This window comes from Amia ocellicauda, chromosome 2 (assembly GCF_036373705.1).
Source record: "Amia ocellicauda isolate fAmiCal2 chromosome 2, fAmiCal2.hap1, whole genome shotgun sequence".
NCBI classification, from domain to species: Eukaryota; Metazoa; Chordata; class Actinopteri; order Amiiformes; family Amiidae; genus Amia; species Amia ocellicauda.
Genome location: NC_089851.1, coordinates 7,259,204 through 7,280,977, shown reverse-complemented (window position 1 = coordinate 7,280,977; position 21,774 = coordinate 7,259,204). Strand labels below are relative to the sequence as shown.

The following is a 21,774-nucleotide window of genomic DNA, read 5'->3' as shown; positions in this document are numbered from 1 at the left end:
AGATTGGAAAACAAGCTGAATCACAGAGTTTCTACAAGAAGCATCTGGACAAGGTTTTTGGATCAATAAGCTATTAGCAATCAGAGGGGAACGAGGAAGCGGTAGCAGAAGGCTATCATCTCATTTGCATGTTAAAAAAACGGATAAGGGGAGTTCATCTGTTTGTACTGTTTTTTCTCTTAGTAAGCAGAATACAGTCTGGAACTTTATTTTAGGAACCTAAAGTTCCTCTTATTTCATGCAGAACGAGAACAAGGTTAAACATTTAAGTACTATACATTTTTGGATCAGTATAATCAAGTTTAAGTAAGTTTAATATTGTTTCAGCTTCTATAATAACAAGAACTAATGTATATTGTGCTTTCTATTCAGACAAATAGTTAAGTACAGTGACACCAATCGGGCCTTAGTAGAATTGCAGAGTTCTAATGTCATGTCAATTTTGCATCTACAAAGTATGAAAAGTGTCAAAACAAGGGATGAAACATTCAATATGATATTTTTCAAATAAGTATCACATGCCTTTGTCCCACAACTGGTTGACAGCAACGGCTTCATCAGAAACATCTTGATTATATGCAGCAAAAAGAAGAAGAAAAAAACAGATTTTAATTGTTCACTGGGGAGCAACATTAACAATATTGCACCAGTCATTTCTGACTGTAGAACCTTAACCAGATCTGGCAAGGGTTTCTGAAAAGGGCACCCTGGACCATGAGACCAAACGGCATTCAATCTTGATGAGCAAAAGCCGCTTGAGGACCTGTCTGGAAAGTAAATAAGTACAAAATAAAACCAGAAAAAGATAAATGTATAGAAAAATAACGCAGATTAAATCACTCTGAGATTCCCTCATGCTTTCTCCCCATCTCTCTTCCAGCCTCTGAGTTCCCTGTGTCGTATCTCCGTCCCCCAGCAGAAGAAGGTGTAAGTGACACCGGCCTTATTAATTAATGGCCCCTGAGGGACTGGCCCTGGGCGGTGACCGGCGGAGTGGAAAAGCATTGCTCTGTGGGAGGAAGCCACAACACGGCGACAGATGCAAGGGTGCTGTCAGCAGCTTGCTGGCTATCAATCACCAGGGCCATTGTGGTCCTCCCTTCACGGAGAGCGAGAGTGGGAGAGGGAGAGGGAGAGGGGAGAAGATGGCGTGGGATCTGCTCCCGTGCTCTCTGGCATCGGTGCTGGGCTCCGTGTTTGTGCTGCTTTCCCTGCACCTGGCGCTGGTGCTGCCACAGATCATAGACCCCGAGGTAAGAGCAGACTTATCCCCTTTCTGGATGGTGTCATCATCAGGTTACAGCAAACACTGCAGTCAGTAGGTTCATTACCTGGGTGTTTAAGGTGGCGCCGGATCTGCTGCTGTTTCGACTGTTATGTCAGTCTGGGAAATGTGGACAATGACCTTAATAGGCATGGGTCCTTTATCTCTCTTTCTTTTTTCTTATCCCAACGCTTTGTCTTATTAGTTACGTGAAGTATTTGTTAAATAGAAATAAAGAATGGAAGAAAATATATGAATTGTGAAACGTGTGATAATTCATGCTTTCTGATTTGAACAAAGGCAGTTTTAATTGAATAAACCAATGGATATACAATAAAGGTTCCGTTTTCATACAGGTCATTTTATACAGTGCAAACAATGAAAATTGACTTTGATAGCTTAAGGTTGGTTTAAGGTTAAGAGTGGGGCTCATACAATCACAGGCATAAGTTCAAATAAAAGGCAACAGCATGAACCTTCAAAAAATCCTTTGGGATATATATATGACTGGAAAGGCATCAGTGAGGATTGTGATAGTCCTTCAATAACACAGGATGTTAATGATACGTTTAACAGGTTTCACAACAATATACTGCCCTGTCAGTTATGTCAGCTGTCCAGATAAATATACAAAATCTATATAATGTAATACTCTATGCAATAAACAGCAGAATAGCTGTATTATTCAGCTGTAGATGTATTATGTACATAGAAGGCTGTAATAGCTCCTGTGCAATCGCAGAGTGAATATGAACAATATGAATTAAAGCTGATTTAAAATTTAAATTGATTACAGGGGATATAAGGTATAGTACACTCAATTGCCTACATCATGGTTCGTGGCTTAGATCTGTGCATTGCTACAAAGAAGCAGATCTATCCTGGACCATTTCTGTTCTGCATGAATGTCATCTTATTTATAAACAGCGAGCAAGTCAATGATAATGTATTTTGGTAAAAGCTAATATCCTGGTGTCTGTTTCAGGTAAAACTCATAAAGAGATTAAACAAACCTACAGCATTATGAGATTGAATTAGCTACTCATCTCAAACCTCAGCAGAGATTTTGAAAAAGGCATCAAAAGTGTTTTAGAAGCTTTATTCAAAATATATGATTAAATATATGTTTGATGCTTCCAGCCAGCATGGTGTGTGGATTAATCTTTGAAAATAATGAAATTATAGATTAATGAAACCCAAGACGTTTAGTTAACTTCGATTTCTTGAGAAATACAATTTCTCCATCACAGTGGGACCGTATCAGAGAGGCAGATCAAGCTTTATGTGTTCACACAGATTATGTTTTCCAGTTATGCAAAAGGGACGCTGTGATCGAATTTAATAACATTATCATTAGCTACACATCACATTCAAATTCTCACTGAATTTGAACTCAGATACATAAAAAAATCTGTTGGTCAATGGATTTAATTTTTCCTGACCAGTTCATGTGAAGCAATCGACATCCACGGCCGATAACATGTTATGGACAGGTCAGAAATGTCAATTTCTAGGCTAGTGAACAGAAAAGATTATCCAAGTATGTAATTGATTTTCTGTCTCAGGCAAAAGCTTAAGCTTCTATGTTTTGTATCTATCAGATATTTGATAGCACTTTAAACCTGCCAGGGGAATTATGCCATTACCATGTTTTTAACCTTTTAATGTGTTCCAAGGAATCTGGTCTTAATCTCTCTCACTCTCTCACTCTCATCTCTCACTTTCATTTCAAAATGTTCCCAAGCCATTTTCACAAACATACATACAGATGTGCACACAGATATAATAATAGCTATACACATCAGGGAATTAATTAATAGATAATGCTGATTAAACATGACAGGAAAGCAATTTGTTTAAAAAAGAAAATTGCTTGGAACGTGTAAGGCCCTTGTTCATAGGAAGTGAACAATGACTATGAGACGCCTTTCTGGCAGTGTTTAATCCAATTAAAGGCATATGCAACCCTCAAAAAGTCCCACTTAATCATTAACATTAACTACTTTCTGTGTTGAAACTACACCTACCACACAGCGATAATAGTGCATTTTGTTTCTGATGTATTTATTTTCATATACTTCAACCTTTCATATTCCTGATATATGTTTTGTACAATTCTATTCCAGAATATTGTAAGGAAATGGGGACTGGTCTTCTTTTATAAGTCTTCATTGCAGCTGTTGAATAAAATTAAGTAGACTCTTATTTGTCTTAGTTATTAATGGACACCAAACGAGCAAGATCGTTCGAATGGCCTCCTCTCATCTGTAATCTTTCTTATGTTCTTATGTTCACATCCTGAAAAGCACAGCTTGATTCCACATAATGCTTTGAAAACATTTTAGGAAGATAATATGAGAAAAGAGTCAGAACTCTACACATGCATTAGAATACCACGCTTTAAACTGCATCAATACTATTTGAACGATTTTTCCCGGTTGTGTACTCTTATCTTGACATCAGTTTTATTTTATTATGTTTTTGTACAGAGGAATTTATTTAATGGTTGTCAAGAATTTTACACAAGGCTTATTGAAAATGCAGCATGAGAAATAATGTTCATCGTATCATTTAAATCCCCACACAAAACCTTTTATATATTTCATATGATTTAGTGAAAGGGCATTCCATTCATTAGAGTATACAATTTGTCTTGGGTTTTGCATCGGGATACACATTAATCTGAAAACATTAATGAATGGTTCCCTCAGATGCCTGTTTAAAAGCTTTGGCTTAACAGGCTGGATTTTCAGTGTGTAGGTAGGTAAACATTGAATTATATCCCTTGCTTTAGTGCAAAACGATTATTCATGTTACCATCTTAACTTCCTGTTTACAAACGTGTAGTGTTGGTGACCACAAAGTGGCAACAAACTAACCATATTTGCAAATACGGAGTTGCTTAGTCAGTAGAGCCAAAATGTATTTAAAAAAATTAACACAGATGCAAGTTCCAAGAAATACAAAATAACAAATTTTATTAAAGGAACAACTAAACTAGTAATACATATATGTCTATGTACTTTGGGGGTTTAATGACTGCAAAACTTAATTAAGACTAAGGTTAATAGTAATATTGCTAATTTGATACATATCTAACTGTATTAGTATTTTGAGTATTTAAGATTGTTACTGTCTTATTACAAGAAATAAGTTACAGTTCCCCAGGTTGGGATGTCTTTGGCAATCCCACTAATTCTTGTAAGAATTGTTTGCTATCACTTTAGATATAGACAAGGTCCCAAGTCCTTAGACTTAGACTGTCCCAAGCCTGTTGGGTGTTTGTGTTCTCGCTCCTGTGTTTTTGAGTGTGAACCTTGTCCTTGAACTTTTCAAACTGAGCATGTTCGCTCTTTTCACACCTCCCTTGTTGGTAGGGGCGGACTGGAACCAACGAAGAGCGGCCGGGCGGGGTGTTGGCAATGTGAGGTCCAGGTGTCTACCCGGGGCGACCGGCCCACATGAGAATCGACTGGCCCTTCTGGCATTTGCCAGAATTGCCCGATGGCCAGTCCACCAATGCTTGTTGGCGATAATCAGACAAATTCATGAGCTGTGATCTGAGGTGACTGAGGTGGTTCCACATTAGTCTTTCTAGTCAAAGGACTTGTTGATTATTGATTGGTCAGCTGTCCAGCCAATAGACAATGGCTGATCTGCATGTGTCAGCAGATTTGACTGGATAAGTCAAGCTCTCTGTCAATCTCTCTTATGGGAGCGTTCTGGAGGCCGCTATGCGGAGATGAAGTGTTCTGGTGTGCTTTGTGTTCAGGACAGGCTTTCATCTCGTTTATGTAAACGAGTACTTAATTAAACAAAGAATAGCCCTGGTGTTTTGTCACCTTCCACTGAGGGGAGTAACACAGATAAATACATTTGGCTTCAAATCCATCACAGAGTTTAAGTCTGTTATTTCCTAACAGAAAGATCTGGCAATACCGGCATGATGCGACATACTAGTGAATGAATTGCAACACGTTACAGTGTCAAAACATTGTAGGTGATCTGTGGAATAAACGACATTCAGGATACTATAAAGTACACCCTTAACTCACAAAATAATAGATTAAACTTCATTAGATCAGTCAAAAGTTTAGACCTTACACAATCTTATTGTATCTAGTCAAACTGCAATATAAATGTAAGGACATTATTTACAAATATATTGGTGAGTTGGGTCTTTATTTTCCTTATGGATATTTTTAAACTTTGGTCTCCAAACAGACACATGCATACTGAAGAAAAATAATCAGAAAATTGGTCACAAGTAGAATCAGAATAAGTCAGCCAGCATATTATAACTCTGATAACCTAATATAACCTGTCTAATAAGGACAGACAACTCCCGTTGAGAGTCATGTAGATGTCTGGTCAGAGACAGAGATGGCTGGTATAGGGCAAGCAACACTTTCCCAGGCATCTGAAGAAGTTAGCCTTTTTTGGAGGACACATATTGAACCATTCGAGAGAGAAGAAATTGGTCACGAACCCTTTGTGCAGGAGGCTGGGGGCTATGAGTTTAAAGTCATCCCTGAGGTACCGATGTCCAGCTGTGATACAGAACACTACATGTCCCTGCTGGACATCACGCCAGACTGTCCTCAAATGTCCCACGTACTAACATGAGTTCTATACACAGACAGAAACACATACATGAAACAGGCGTGTGACAGACACAGAGATGGACGGACAAGATCACAATTATATAATAAACACTTACATTATACTGATGATGCGGACAGAAATCTATACTTCTCACAAAAGTTTTGACAGGTAGTCATTTCCCGTTTCGTTGGTCAGATTTAGATTAGATAACCTTATCAGAAAAGTGCCACCAGCAAGGAGAGAGGTGCAAACGACAATTATATTTCTCTTACAGTTTTCTGCTGGGAAAGGACAGGACCAGTAAACATACTTTGTTTTCTTCTCCTGACAATAGTTTAATTGCCCGTTGCTTAAAATGGTTTAATTGAGGAAACTAATTTGAGAATGTTCTCCTTTAAAAAAAAACAAATCAATGGTATTGACTCCTGTATATGTGATGTAATTTTAGGGAATGCCAATTTGTGCATGACTTTCTGCCACACGTTGTGACTCATGATTTCAGTTGCTGGGAAGATACATTCAGAAGAAGTTTGTAATATTGCACATGTCTGTGGTCTATTCACAATGACAGCAATACGTCAGTCTAAAAAGCCTTTTAATTAACACTTTCAATTATTGTCATTTTGTCACTTGAAAATTACTGGTAATTAATAAAGCTTCAAGCTGAACAAATGGAATTCAGCAAAAAGGCCCAATTATAAAGTGCTTAAGCATGGGAAATAGCAGCGTGTTTCCAAGGTTAGTATCAAAGACATTAAAAATACAGTTATGTAACCTTGGGCTAATTAAAATAATTCTGCTACGTATCACGCTGTACAAGATTTTCCCCTCCTTTTTAATAATCACATAATTATAAAATCAACCAAGGGCACAGGCTAATCAAGACCTTGCTTGTTAAACAGTCAATTTTTTCATTTAAAAAATAGGTCACTTTTGAAACACTTCTCTCGTCTTTTAAATTACTTTTTGTTAGCAACATACGTATGGTAAATATAACCCATTTTATAGGGTCTTTATTTAGTGAGTGGAGTCGCAATGTAACAGAACAGTTACAGATTTATACATGTACAATATCCTGGCAGAGAATTAGTGTATTAAGTGCGATTCTAGGTTGTTTTTCTTGTCCTCATTACTTCGATATCTTACACTTAGACTTGTGATAAATGAAAGAACCTTCAAATTATATTTCAATATTGTTCTCTTGCAATGTTTTTTGGGGTAATTTTTCTCTATATCAACATATAAAGTTCAAGTTGAATGTAAACTCTTCCCAAAACGAATAAGACATCAAATAAAACTGTAATTTTCTAATTATTATTGTAGAATACAATGATGATTGAAGTTATTAAGAATGTTTTTCTACTTGGATATCGGCAAAATCAAACAATATTATTTACCTGATTGCTTTTGAGGTTATTTATTTCCCTTAGCAAGACTGGAAACAAATGTGTAATATTTTAAATCATATTTTGCCACTTCATCCTGTGGCAAGCATTTTCCTTTCATCTCTGGACTGAGAGAACACAACCATGAAAGTGTTCATCAATCTTCAGATTTACCACCTTTCTCTCCAAAAGAGAAATTATCGGGTCCAGTCCACTGGAGAAGGAAATCGTGGATTTGTTTAAAATAACTATAAATGTCACAGGATTCATTAAAGCAGAATGAACAAAAGCTTATTTAACAATCCTATACTGTAGAGATGTTTAATCATTGTTTTCATGGTTTGCCTTCAAATATATTGGTATGCTGGTCATATTTTGTTGTTTTTTTGTTTTGTTTTCAATTGTTCACCAGAAGAAGCATAGCAAAAAATGCTGTGGGTAACTATAATCTTCTAAGCTTTACTGTGGATTTAAAACAGATTACCAGGATAATAGAATAATAATTGTGCAGTTTTGCAGGGAATTTATTAAAGCCAAATATATCCATGTAATTTATGTACAAGCATGTCAAGAGCTGGATCATTATGAACTCCAGTAACTCCTATTGATTAGTACAATGCTCTGTATGCATTCCAATCAATATTTTCACCCCTCAGCAATACTATTAATTTGTGGGGAACGTGTCTGTACTGTGGTTGCGAAGATATAAAGTTCAAAACTAGTGCTGCTCTTTAAAAATTTCTCTCCCTGTTCATTTTCAGTTTGGTACCTCGAGCCCCCCCAGGACGAAGCCGGCCCCTGTGACGTCGGAGACAGTTGTTTTCTGGGGGCTCCGGTTATGGCAAGTCATAGGAGTTTTTTCAATGTTCGTTCTGGCAGTTAGTAAGTCACCTTTTAAGCACATTTTAAGCAAACTTAGCATATATTTCTCTCATTGTATAATTGATACTATAGTCTGTTTGTACATCCTCATTTAAATGCTGATTTGTGATTCACCCACGCTATCCAGGCCCCCACTGTGAATGAGACTTCAGTCAGACTTCAATCTGAATGGATACATTTCCTCAAGAGATGCCTCGCCTGTATATATATATATATATATATATATATATATATATATATTAAATTAACAGGATTGGCATTTCACATTTCAATCATAGACTGAAGGAAAAGGGTAACTCTAAATTAAATTACAGTTTGGGGTGAGAAAGCATAAAGAGATAAGCCACATAATGAAATTAAAAATTGTACTGTGGTTGTTAATCTGCGTTACACAGACCTCTAGGAAACGTCAAAGCATTGCCCTTTCAGATAAACGAGTTGCTCAAAACATTTTGTTCATTACCATAATTTAATTTTGTTCAGCATTTTTACGCTGCCACAACAAATGAAAGTGAGATAAAACAGAAACGGGAAAAATAGGATGGAACTACTGGAACAAAACTCTTGGGAAATATGACATTTGTTATAATTTGAAACACGGGTTCACAGAATTGGAGTTCAGGTGAAAAGGGTAAAGAAAAGAGTATGATCTGCCTTCTATTGCATGTTTTGAGGTCCCACGTTCTGCAAGAACACGCCTGTTAACGATGTAAAGATGCTCAGTGAACCAGAGTCACCTTAGAATGATCATTTCTGGAGAGCAGATTCCCAGGAAAGGTAGACATCCTAATGATGAGTGTTTCAGGTTCAGTATTTAGATAGTAACTCCAAGAGAAAGAGTATGGGGGGCTGGCACTAGCAAAGTGTGCTCCTTCCAAGGATTAAGTGAATGGCCTAAATAACAGAGTGCCAAATTGACAGATGTTGTCAGAGATTAATCTACTTTTCACCTGAAAAAAAATCACCTGGACAGTCACAGATCCCTGTGTTTTGGACCTCTCTGACTCAACAGCATGCAAGCAATTGTAAGCCAAACAAACTGGCACATGTAGTGAACTTTTGCTGTTACTGAGCATGTTTGAAAGATTATAAAAAAGACTTGGGACTTTACAGAACAGAACAAATTATAATAAATGTATAGCAAACATAATTAATTATTCTTTTGGCTAGTCTCAAGTGGAAAATGTTACTGCATTCACATCTTTTGATATATTGCAAGAAAGCATTGCTGTTTCTTACACTATGTTAATTAGCACCAGCAGTGATGTGTTTTTCTCCCTATCAAATTTATAGCTTGTAGCATCTTCCAGTAAAAGTACCAGCAATGTCATATAAATTGCTCTTTTTGGCAGATTAGTTTAGTACAGGACTTGTGTTTCAAATGTTTTTTGTTATTGTAACTTGTGTCAATTACAATGTATGAGCTTCAAATTACAATTATTGTAATTTTTTTAGGCACTCTCTATAAGATATGAAAAGTCTTATGTGGGACTTGATGATGCTTTTATGGTGGTACCATGCCAGATTATGTTTGTAATATACTGGTAAATATAGATGCAAAAGATACAGACATATTCTTGAAATGACTGTTTCACTAAAACCCCTTAGAGAATCCAATATAGAAGCAATCATGTCTCAAGGTAGAAAACTACCTTGTAATAAATCAAGGCAACATCTTAACTTTGTCATAAAATGTTTTTTCACAACTATACTTATTCTCACTTTCCTGTACAGACAAACTAGAACACACAATGTCTGCCAGATCAAAATGCTACAAAGTAAAACACTAAACTAATAAATGTATTTTGAAATACAAAATAGGACAGATAAATTCATATTGAGCCTTAATTAAATCTGTGCCGTACAATAATAGGAAAGTGGAAAACAAATTAATGGTAAACTGAAATGTAATGGTTGCATGCAATTACTCTTTTCAGCCACTAGAGGGTAAACTTTACAAAAAGAAAGCTGCTATGATCTAATGTGCAATCAGTTAATTACTAAAGAACATAATAATATGCATTACTCTATTACCCTGTCAAGTTTAAATTATAATACAGTTGTAAAGCAAATCAATACTCTAACTGATAAGAACATTTCTCTATTTTTTGGCATCTGGGATGTAAAATGCAAAATTTCTAATACTTTCTAATCAATCATTATTTAATTAGGTGTGATGCCGGTGTTTCATTTATATTTCTCTCTGTGTGAACGTCCATATCAACAGGCCGGTGGAGTTGATGGCTCTCCATCCTTGTCCTTTTCTTCGGAGGAGGAGAGTCAGTCACACTCGCCTCACTGTGTGTGGGCGCTGAGCTGCTACATCTACTTTACCAGGGACCGATGTTTGTGTCCAGCACACTTTCATTCAGCTCTACAGGCTGGATGTGACTGGGCTGGCTCTCTCTATTGGGAACCCGTTGTTGACTTGAGTCCTAGCTCAGTGAGGCACACACTGCTGGCCTTTTTCTGTGCCTTCGACCTGTCTATCAGCCTCTGCGCATTCTGGTAGGCTATTGTCATTAGATGTCACTACTGTTCCCCGGGCAGTTGAGCGTGACCATTGGTCCTGGCTCCGGCTCTGGTTTGACTTCTGGTTGAGGGAGACCTTTGTCACGGCTTCTGGTTGTGTTATAAGAACATAAGAACATAAGAAAGTGTACAAATGAGAGGAGGCCATTTGACCCATCGTGCTCATTTGCTGTCCATTAATAACTAAGTGATCCAAGGATCCTATCCAGTCTTTTTGAATGTTCCCAAATTGTCTCTTCAGCCACATCGCTGGGGAGTTTTTTCTGATTGTGATGCCTCTCTGTGCGAAGAAGTGTCTCCTGTTTTCTGTCTTGAATGCCTTGAAGCCCAATTTCCATTTGTGTCCCTGGGTGCGTGTGTCCCTGCTGATCAAGAAAAGCTCCTCTGGTTTGATGTGGTCGATGCCTTTCATGATTTTGAAGACCTGAAGCAAGTCCCCACGTAGTCTCCTCTGTTCCAAGGTGAAAAAGATTCAGTCCATCTACTTACATTACCCTGAATGCCTACAGCTTCCAATTTGAGGATCAGTCTTTGGTGTGGAACCTTATCAAAAGCTTTTTGAAAATCTAAGTATATCATATCATATGCTTTCATGTGATCTACAGATGCAGTTACGTGTTCAAAAAATTCTAATAAATTAGTAAGACATGATCTGCCTCGTCTAAACCCATGTTGACTATCTCCAAGAATATGGTTGTTATTAAGATGCTCCTCTATTTTCTGTCTAATAATTTTTTCCAACATTTTACAGGTGATGCAGGTGAGACTGATTGGTCTGTAATTTCCTGGCTCAGTTTTTTCCCCTTTCTTGTGGATATGTGTGACATTTGCTGTCTTCCAGTCAGTTGGCACATCCCCTGTTCTAAGTGTCATTTGGAATATTCGAGTTAGCGGCCTATAAATAATTTCCCTCATTTCTTTAAGTACTGTTGGAAATATACCATCTGGCACAGGTGATTTGTTTTGTTTTTAATTCTGCTAGTCCCTTTAGTACCTCCTCATTTATCCTGATGTCTCTTAGGGTTTAACTGGACTGATTGTTAACCTGTGGCATCTTATCTGTTTTTACTTTTGTAAAAACCTCTGTGAAATACTTATTCAGAACGTTTGCTACATCTTGTTCGTTTTCCAAGATACTTCCATTTTGGCCCTTTATCTGTTTCACTTCCACCCTTATTGTCCTCTTGCTGTTGTAATATTGAAAAAAGCTCTTTGCATTAGTTTTAGCTCCAAGAGCTATGTTTCTTTCTATTTCTTTGCTTTCCTGATCCCTTTCTTAACATATATTTGCAGCTCAACATATTCTATGTATTTTGTTTCATCTCCATCCCTTTTGAATGCGCTATACAACATTTTCTTTCTCTTGATATTTTTTGCATACTTAAACCATTTTGGCCAATGTTTTTTGGTCCTCAATTTGCTAGGTTTTGGTACAAATTTCTCCTGAGCCTCAGGTAGTATATTATTGAAATATAACCATCCATTTTCAACTGAATCTGTATCCAGTGTGCTCCAGTCTAACTCTTCAAAGTGCCACCTCATACCTTCAAGGTTTGCTTTTCTGAAATCGTAGACCATTGTTTTAGACTTGATCCTTGTTTTCTGAAAGAATGCCTCAAAGCTAACCATATTGTGATCACAATTTGCCATTGGTTCTCTAAACTTGTGTCCCTCTGACTCTGTCTTGGTCATTTGAAAATATCAAATCAATGCATGCACTCTCCCTGGTTGGTTCCCTGACAAATTGAGTTAGAAAGCAGTCATTTACCATCTCAACCATTTCTATTTCTGCATCTGTAGTACCAACCAGGCTTTCCCAGTCTGTTTGGGAAATTGAAATCCCCCATTATAACAGTCACATCCTTGCTACATGCAGTCCTGATTACACTGTACAATGCAACATCTTTCTGAATATCTGAGTTGAGTGGTCTGTAACACACTCCTACCACTAATCCTCTGGATCTTTCGTTCAAAAGTTTAACCCATAAAGATTCAGTTTCATTACTGGGATCTAATTTTAGTTCTTCTGCCTCAATGTCACATATAATGCAACCCCACCACCTCTTTGATTTTGCCTGTCTCTCCTAAACTGTGTGTATCCTTCCAACTTGTATTCATTACCATCATTTTCTGTAAGCCATGTTTATGTCACTCCTACAACATCATAATCGCATGCCAGCATTGTGGCTTCTAGGTCTAGCATCTTGTTCCTTATACTCCTGGCATTGAGGTACAAACATTTCAGGACTTTCCTACTAGCAGTTTCCCTTTGTTTTCTTTCCTTAGTGGAACATCTCCCATTGTCAGAGCTCCCTGCCCTCTGGTCCCTAGTTTAAAAGATTCTCAATTACTCTGCACATATGCTCTCCCAATGCATTAGCCCCCTTCTGTTTAGATGTAGACCGTCCGGTTTGTACAGGTCCCATCTATCTCAGAAGAAAGACCAATGCTCCATAAACCTAAACCCCTCTTCCCAAACAGTAAGATTTCAACCACATGTTAAACTTTCTAATCTCTGCCTGCCTCACTGGCCTGGCACGTGGTACTAACAGTATTTTTGGGAAAACTACCGTGGAGGTTCTACTTTTTAGTTTTGTTCCTAACTCTTTCAATTTGTTTTGCAGAACCTCTGTCCTACCTTTACCTATGTCATTGGTTCCAATGTGGACCATGACCAGTGGATTCCCCCCGGCTTTGGCCAGTAGCCCGTCTACTAGTTTAGGGAGATCTGCAACCTGAGCACCAGGCAGGCAAGATACCATGCGTGTCTCCTTGTCACTAGAGCACACTGTGTGATCTACACCTCTAAGAATTGAGTCTCCTACTATAACTACCTCCCTCTTCTAGGGGGGAGTGGGCACCATGGTGCTCTGATGCTCAACTGCCCTCCCATCACATACTGAGGTGTCACTTCTGCGGTTAGGACCTACTGTAACCCAGCAGTTCTCTACACTTTCCTGCTCTAAGGTCTCAACTCTTCTAGGTTTTGGCATGCACACCATCTCTCTCTTCTTTGTTTGTTTTGTTTTTTGGCTCTTGGTACCTGTACCCTAGTCAACTGCTCAACTTTTTGACACTGAGAAACAGCGCAGCTCTGTCTCAACAGCTGCTTTAAGTACAGTGAGGGAAAAAGTATTTGATCCCCTGCTGATTTTGTACGTTTTCACACTGACAAATAAATGATCAGCCTATAATTTTAATGGTAGGTGTATTTTAACAGTGAGAGACAGAATAACAACAAAAAAATCCAGAAAAACGCATTTCAAAAAAGTTATAAATTGATTTGCATGTTAATGAGTGAAATAAGTATTTGACCCCTTCGACTTAGTATTTGGTGACAAAACCCTTGTTGGCAATCACAGAGGTCAGACGTTTCTTGTAGTTGGCCACCAGGTTTGCACACATCTCAGGAGGGATTTTGTCCCACTCCTCTTTGCAGATCCTCTCCAAGTCATTAAGGTTTCGAGGCTGACGTTTGACAACTCGAACCTTCAGCTCCCTCCACAGATTTTCTATGGGATTAAGGTCTGGAAACTGGCTAGGCCACTCCTGGACCTTAATGTGCTTCTTCTTGAGCCACTCCTTTGTTGCCTTGGCTGTGTGTTTTGGGTCATTGTCATGCTGGAATACCCATCCACAACCCATTTTCAATGCCCTGGCTGAGGGAAGGAGATTCTCACCCAGGATTTGATGGCACATGGCCCCACCCATCGTCCCTTTGATGCGGTGCAGTTGTCCTGTCTCCTTAGCAGAAAAACACCCCCAAAGCATAATGTTTCCACCTCCATGTTTGCTGGTGGGGATGGTGTTCTTGGGGTCATTCCTCCTCCTCCAAACACGGCGAGTTGATTTGATGCCAAAGAGCTCGATTTTGGTCTCATCTGACCACAACACTTTCATCCAGTTCTCCTCTGAATCATTCAGATATTCATTGGCAAACTTCAGATGGGCCTGTACATGTGCTTTCTTGAGCAGGGGGACCTTGCGGGCGCTACAGGATTTCAGTCCTTCACGGCGTAGTGTGTTACCAATTGTTTTCTTGGTGACTATGGTCCCAGCTGCCTTGAGATCATGAACAAGATCCTCCCGTGTAGTTCTGGGCTGATTCCTCACCGTTCTCATGATCATTGAAACTCCACGAGGTGAGATCTTGCATGGAGCCCCAGACTGAGGGAGACTGACAGTTATTTTGTGTTTCTTCCATTTGCAAATAATCGCACCAACTGTTGTCACCTACTCACCAAGCTGCTTGGCGATGGTCTTGTAGCCCATTCCAGCCTTGTGTAGGTCTACAATCTTGTCCCTGACATCCTTGGACAGTTCTTTGGTCTTGGCCATGGTGGAGAGTTTGGAATCTGATTGATTGATTGCTTCTGAGGACAGGTGTCTTTTATACAGGTAACGAGCTGAGATTAGGAGCTCTCCCTTTAAGAGAGTGCTCCTAATCTCAGCTCATTACCTGTATAAAAGATACCTGGGAGCCAGAAATCTTGCTGATTGATAGGGGATCAAATACTTATTTCCCTCATTAACATGCAAATCAAATTTATAACTTTTTTGAAATGCGTTTTTCTGGATTTGTTTGTTGTTATTCTGTCTCTCACTGTTAAAATACACCTACCATTAAAATTATAGACTGATCATTTATTTGTCAGTGGGAAAACGTACAAAATCAGCAGGGGATCAAATACTTTTTTCCCTCACTGTAGCTTTTGTCTACCTGCCACCAATTTACACCTAACTGGCCCCACCTGGCTCCTCCTGAAAAATAACTCCTGCTAGTCCTTGACTAAATCCTTGAGCAATGCTAAGACTGGTCTGAAACTAGGATAACAACAAGATGGCTGCCTCTCACCTGTACTCTCCTGTGTCTGTCTGTGGCAACTTGTAAATACTTCTGTTTACCTCTTATGGGTGGTGTGCAATTCCCTATTGATTCTGGCCCCCATTTTTTACATTAATTTATTATTATTTTGGATGCTATCCATTTCCAATGCAGCATGGCCCCTGGCTGAGTTGATCCCAGTTGAGTGGCCACAGGGCAGACTTCCATACCAGTCATCTGCTGGTCTCCCTTCTCATGACTTGGGTAGACTGTATTCAGGGTTTCCCACAGCTACATTGAGGCCCGCCTGGCCAACAGTCAGTGTCACCTGGCCAAACAAATGTGTGACCATCTGAAAGAATGTAGACAGAAACCTATATTAAAACACTTTTCTGCTTGGCGGAATTAAGTGGGTGTTTTAAAGGCCGAAAACATTACTATTCCTCTACTATTCTCCAGGCCTCCAGGGCTACAGGAATGAAAGAAAATGACAGTGTAAAATTAAACATAATGCAATAAGCGGAGTATAAAATGTACAAGTGCCTCTGGCTCTCACTCCACGGCCCCCCCGCTCTCTCTCATTTTCTCATCAGCATCCCTCACTGTAAATGCTCAATGACTGCACCACCAAATCTCACATCTACATGTTAGTAATTTTATATCCAGGACTAGGATCCTTTTATTTATTTTTTGGGGTGGGATTTCAGTGAACTTTTCAGGTTTTTGCTTCATTCTGATCCTTTGGATAAATATCAGAATATCTTACTGAAAATAATTTGTGGTGAATTATGTAATAATTATTATTCATTAATTATAAATTATTAATAATAAAAGTTTTAGCAAGCTATGCCTTTCACACTGCTTATTGAGTTTACGACGTCTGTTGGTTTACTCATGTTTTACAGAGTTTGGAAAGTGTGAAAAAAAAATGCAAATCTCTGAATCTCTTTCTTCCCTGCTTAGTAATAACCCTGTGCTGCATCTTCAAGTGCCGAATCCCCAGAACGAAAAAGGAGATTGAGGCACGGCACGTGCAGAGACTGGCAGCGAAGAAATACGCCAATACGCTAGAAAACGTTCCTCCTCTGAATGAACTCACAGAAATACCAGGAGGTGAGATAACAATGTCTTTTTCCACAGGAACACTGAGTACAATGTCAACTGATGTGAACAGTAATGTTAATGGTTTTGACCCACAATCTTCCTCACTCTGCTTATCTCAGTACTAATGCATTGATTATACTTTGCCTAATCTTTTATTTTTTTACTTTGTTCCTATCCTATTGTCATGCAAACCTGTAGCTCATCAAAAATAAATATTGACAAGGGAGTTACACGAATAAAATAATATAAATTCAATAATTAGCCATGTTAGTTACATTTAGTACAGGAAACTACACATCTTGTGTATTGTGTTCTAAAAATCAGTGTCTATCTGATCTTCAAATATGTCCTCGGAAGCTCTAATACAGTCATGATCGATTTTGTCAATTAATTGATGTGAAACCTCCCATGGTCCTTTGCTGGAGGATGAGGAGATTCAGATCTGTCAATGTATCTGTTCGTCTGCAGACTGTAGCCCAGGGATTTGTCTGATAGAGACTGAATAGATTCAATGTACTCGAAGAAGAAGTCAAAGGTAAACACCAGGAAAGTGCAGTGGGGAGTCAGAGAGATGCTCGATACGTATCAGAGGCCTATTCTGAATTCTGTTAAATTTCAATATTCCACGACAATTCCATCACACAGGACACAGCGTTTCAGGCATGTTTGTTATGTGCACCAAATTTCTTCAGTTGTATTGTATGTAAGCTGTTACATTTACAGAACACCCCGGAGTGATGAAATTGACATTTGACAATTGACATTAATTATTTATCATATAGGGTTGGAGTATATAAAAGTTTGACTTGTCTACGAATCTTTTAGCCCCTGTATTGGAGGGTGGGTTCCCATTAGCTAAAGGCAAGAAGCCTCTGGCACAGAAACAACGTTAACTGTAGCTGTATTTTGCAATTTGAAATTTGTGACATCACATATAGAACTCCTTGTCAACAAACAGCCCACATATCATAAATAAAGCAATATGACTACAGGACGTTTAACAGTTCTCTGGTTCTTGCTTGGTGGGAAAAAGTGCCATTCAGGAAAATCTATCTGCACCAATGAGCCAATATTTGGCAGCGATGCAAGTGTAAACAAGGAAGCTCTGGTTTCCTTATGGAAGCCAGCTGTGAACAACAGAACAAAACACACAAGAAACAAACAAATATGGAGGTAGTTTAGTTTTTAAATCCGGCATTTATGCCAAAGTAATTAATAAGCTAAACACATGCAGTCCTCTGTCATCATTCAATATAATAACAATCAAGAACATACATAAGAAAGTGTCCAATCGAGAGGAGGCCATTTGATCCATCGTGCTCGTTTGGTGTCCATTAATAACTAAGTGATCCAAGGATCCTATCCAGTCTATTTTTAAATGTTCCCAAATTTTCAGCATCTACCAAATTGCTAACAAACCCTTAATAGGTTAAACCCTTCAAGGACAACAATTGTACCTTCTAAAAAGTTAATGTCCTCATGTGCTGGTAGGAGGGTGAAAGTAAAGCATCTGTTTGAGTCTATCGTATTAGCATCACCTAAGCTGAACCCTCGCCACTCTCTTGAAGCGGAACCACAGTGGAGTAACCTTTCGTTGTTTGTTTTAAACTCTGTGCCAGTGATGTGTGCAAGAGCTGTGCCCTCTGTGCCCCAAAGGATGTCATGAAAATGTCATCTGTCTTTAAAATTCTCTACTTCTCCACACATTGTTGCTCTGTGTCGAGTCCTCATGTTGCGTTTCACAACTTGAGCTTGTCGTTTGTATCCTGACATGTAACTGTTTTTCTATTTCTCTCTCCCCCCATCATACTTTGCCTCGGCCTCTGCTTCTCCTTTCATCACCCCCTTCCATTTCTCTTCTGTCTCTGTGAACATCAGCCGCCGCAGACCCTACTTCCCTCCACACTGTTTCTGGTCAGGTCCAAGCTAGGAGTGTCAACCCTCTTCCTGTTGTGAAAGAGGAAGACGAGATGGCGCTCCATGGGAATTAAGGGACAGCTGACTTTCCTTTTGTTCTTGGCTGTTCTACCTTTACCTCTTCCGCTGCTGCTGTCCAGATGTGCTTTGAAGGATTGGGGAAACATAACCAAACAAAAAGTGTATTTTAGATTGTACTTCCTTCCCAGAATCCGACGCTGGCGTGGTGACTGATTAAACCACAAATAATGAAATGCAAAAAAATCTAAACAAAGCATAAAAACACAAACAAATAAAAAAATCACAGTGGATAAGAGATTTGTTCTTATTGACGATAATAACAAAAAAATGTAAACAAGCGTGCATGCTCTAGGATATTTTTCTATGTGAAGTATTCTCAGCATACTTGCTTGTATTTTAAAGCCCCTCGGTGGCATTTTATCTGAGAAAAAAAAGATCAAATAAATAAAAATATACATAAATAAATAAAGAACTAATCTGGCATTTAACCATCTGCTCAAGTTTTGAAAGTATTCAGTGTCTTTCCTTCTTGCTGTCTGTTGATGTTTACTTATCTTCCTCATTGGTCCCGGAGGTATTTTTGAAATAATTTTGGGTCATTGGATTTTATTATTCTAAAATGTTATTGGGAACTAAGTACTGAAATGAATGTTTGCAATGAAAAGGATGTTAACTGTTGCCTGAAGCTTGATTATGCGAACTGAAAATTATGTTTCACCATCAAATGTAGACAAAACCTAGCGAGAGAATTCTCTAATCCTCAGGGTCTAATGGATTGCTTTTATAATATAAATATGTATGTACTGAATATAAATATTAACAGAGTATTAATAGAATGTCTATAGCTTTCTAGAAATTATCCCCTGACAATGATTATTAATAACTTCATAACACAGGCAATTACTATGTTATTAAAGAGATATACGACTAATTAAATACTTAAAATTATTGTTAGGAAGAGTTTTAGATGTAAATTAGTCTGGTTGGGAATTAATGTTCTGCAAGTCAGAAAAAATACACCTAAGGTTTATCCTAGGATGCTTTTGGTAGAATTAAATAAGTACCATTAGATTTTATTTCAGTCACAATGGCTGTTCTAGTATAAATATTACAACACGTAGTAGGCAGATGAGAACAATACCTGTTTCTGTATGAAATCATTCAAATCAACATATAAGTTTGCATGGTCACCTTACAGAAGGATAGGAAAAAAAAAACAGACTTGCACATGGATAATGATCTAAAATCCACACACAGATCTGAGATAACCAAGGAAGAGCATTAGGGCCACTTAAGAGAGAGAAAAAATATATATATTTTGAGAAAAAAGTCAAATGTTTTGAGATAAAAGTCGAAATAAACCTTTGAGAAAAAAAGTCAAAAGTTTTGAGATATAAAGTCAAAATAAACTTTTGAGAAAAAAAGTTGAAAGTTTTGAGATTTAAAGGCGAAATAAACTTTTGAGAAAAAAAGTTGAAAGTTCAGGTTCATACACCAACAGCGTCGATATGGCATGGATAGGGGACTGGGTAAAACCCGAAATGCCGGAACAATGGAAAGATTTACAAAGACGTCTAAAACAGAAAAATACTTATTCTGGGCTTTCAGAAACTTGTGTTTTAATTGCAAATATTGTATTACATAATGTAAATAATATTAATAATGAACTTTAATATTAATAATAACATTAACAACACCAATAAAATTATTATTATTATTATTATTATTATTATTATTATTATTATTATTATTATTATTATAATATATACACATTTTCTACAATTTGTTAAACTGAACAGAATTTGTAAAAGTAATAGTGGCATTAAGGTGCAATAGTGCAACAACAGTTTCATGCTGGGGAGCCATTTGTCGGACTGGGAAGAGACAACCAAAAAAGTGTCCCCAATGCCACAAGTTTGTGTCTTAGATTGGGTTGTTAGCTTTCCAAGGGTTGCTTTCTAATATTGAAAAGACAACTCCCCAAAATCATCGTAGTCCTTTTTAAGGTACAGTAGTTTTTTGCTGGGGAGTTATTTTTGGAACTGGAAACATACACCCAAAATAGTTTACACTATTTGTCCATTTGATCGATTAATATGGCTTATTAGCGTTCCGAGGCATACTTTTCAGTAATTTAGACATCAATAATTCCCTTTTATACCTACATTTCAGTTCAATACAGCTCTACACAGTCTTTTTAACTTCACGATAACCTTCTCCTCATCTAGAACCCATTTCGGGTTTTACCCAGTCCCCTTATAACACCATATCGATGCTGTTGTGTTTGAACCTGAACTTTCAGGTTCAACTTTTTTTTCTCAAAAGTTTATTTCGCCTTTAAATCTCAAAAGTTTTGACTTTTTTTCTCAAAAGTTTATTTCGATTTTAAATCTCAAAAGTTTTGACTTTTTCTCAAAATACATATATTTTTTCTCTCTCTTAAGTGGCCCCAATGCTCTTCCGTAGATAACACTTGATATGGAGCAAAGATAAAGAAAGTTAACATGTTTGAGAAAACTTGACTGCAGTGACAGCATCGGTTTCATTTGTCACATACAACGTTTTATTACTGAATTATTATTATTATTTATTATTGAATTAGGAGCCCATACTGTCACACAGAGCACAGCCTGACAGGATACAGTCATTTATATCCCCACTAGACATGTTATCAAAGCGTTGATGGGGATTTGAGAGACAAAACAATGATTTTGGGATACATGTCAGATTAACCCTTAAAGGATTACTCAAGTCTAAATCTCATTGCTTAGATTGTAGTTCATCTTTATATGATAACAGAATGTGTCCTAGGAGCCATAAAAATGTACTGACTTGAGGACCCGACGTTCACTGACACAGCTTACTTTGTGTGCAAGGAAAAGTGACTTCAAATCTCTGAATGGTCATGACATTTAAAAGATCACAAATACACCCACAGTAAACAAAATAAGCACAAATGTCTGCACAATCTGTAGCCCGTGGACACAGTACAATCCTCCATCAACCCGCAGGTCTGACTGTGTCATTTTTCACACTCATTAAATATATAATTTGTAACGAGAAAGCGCAAAACAAACTGTACTCAGAATCTAAATCAACCAGTCAATCAATCGAGCGGCTTATCAGTCTACTACATTTGTAGCACTACATGGATGTATGCCAAGGACATGTTTCTGTATGCATGACTGCTTTGCCTTCTCCCACAAAATGTGAATGAACATTGATTGGAGACTTTAGCC

General features: G+C 37.9%; 1 protein-coding gene across 1 annotated transcript; it reads left to right on the top strand.

Annotated features, from left to right (window-relative positions):
• Positions 1-1,018: 1,018 nt before the first annotated feature.
• On the top strand, positions 1,019-19,028 carry tmie (transmembrane inner ear). The gene is made up of 4 exons (XM_066689082.1): positions 1,019-1,253; positions 8,016-8,136; positions 16,457-16,606; positions 18,476-19,028. Exons 1-4 carry the CDS (start codon positions 1,146-1,148, stop codon positions 18,586-18,588), a joined length of 492 nt encoding a protein of 163 aa, XP_066545179.1. The 5' UTR covers positions 1,019-1,145; the 3' UTR covers positions 18,589-19,028.
• Positions 19,029-21,774: the final 2,746 nt, after the last annotated feature.

Excerpts from the sequence above, each read along its gene's own strand:
- tmie (XM_066689082.1), top strand. The coding sequence starts at position 1,146 with ATGGCGTGGGATCTGCTCCCGTGCTCTCTGGCATCGGTGCTGGGCTCC. Across the intron at positions 1,254-8,015 it reads CACAGATCATAGACCCCGAG|TTTGGTACCTCGAGCCCCCC; the intron begins GTAAGAGCAGAC and ends GTTCATTTTCAG. Across the intron at positions 8,137-16,456 it reads AATGTTCGTTCTGGCAGTTA|TAATAACCCTGTGCTGCATC; the intron begins GTAAGTCACCTT and ends TTCCCTGCTTAG.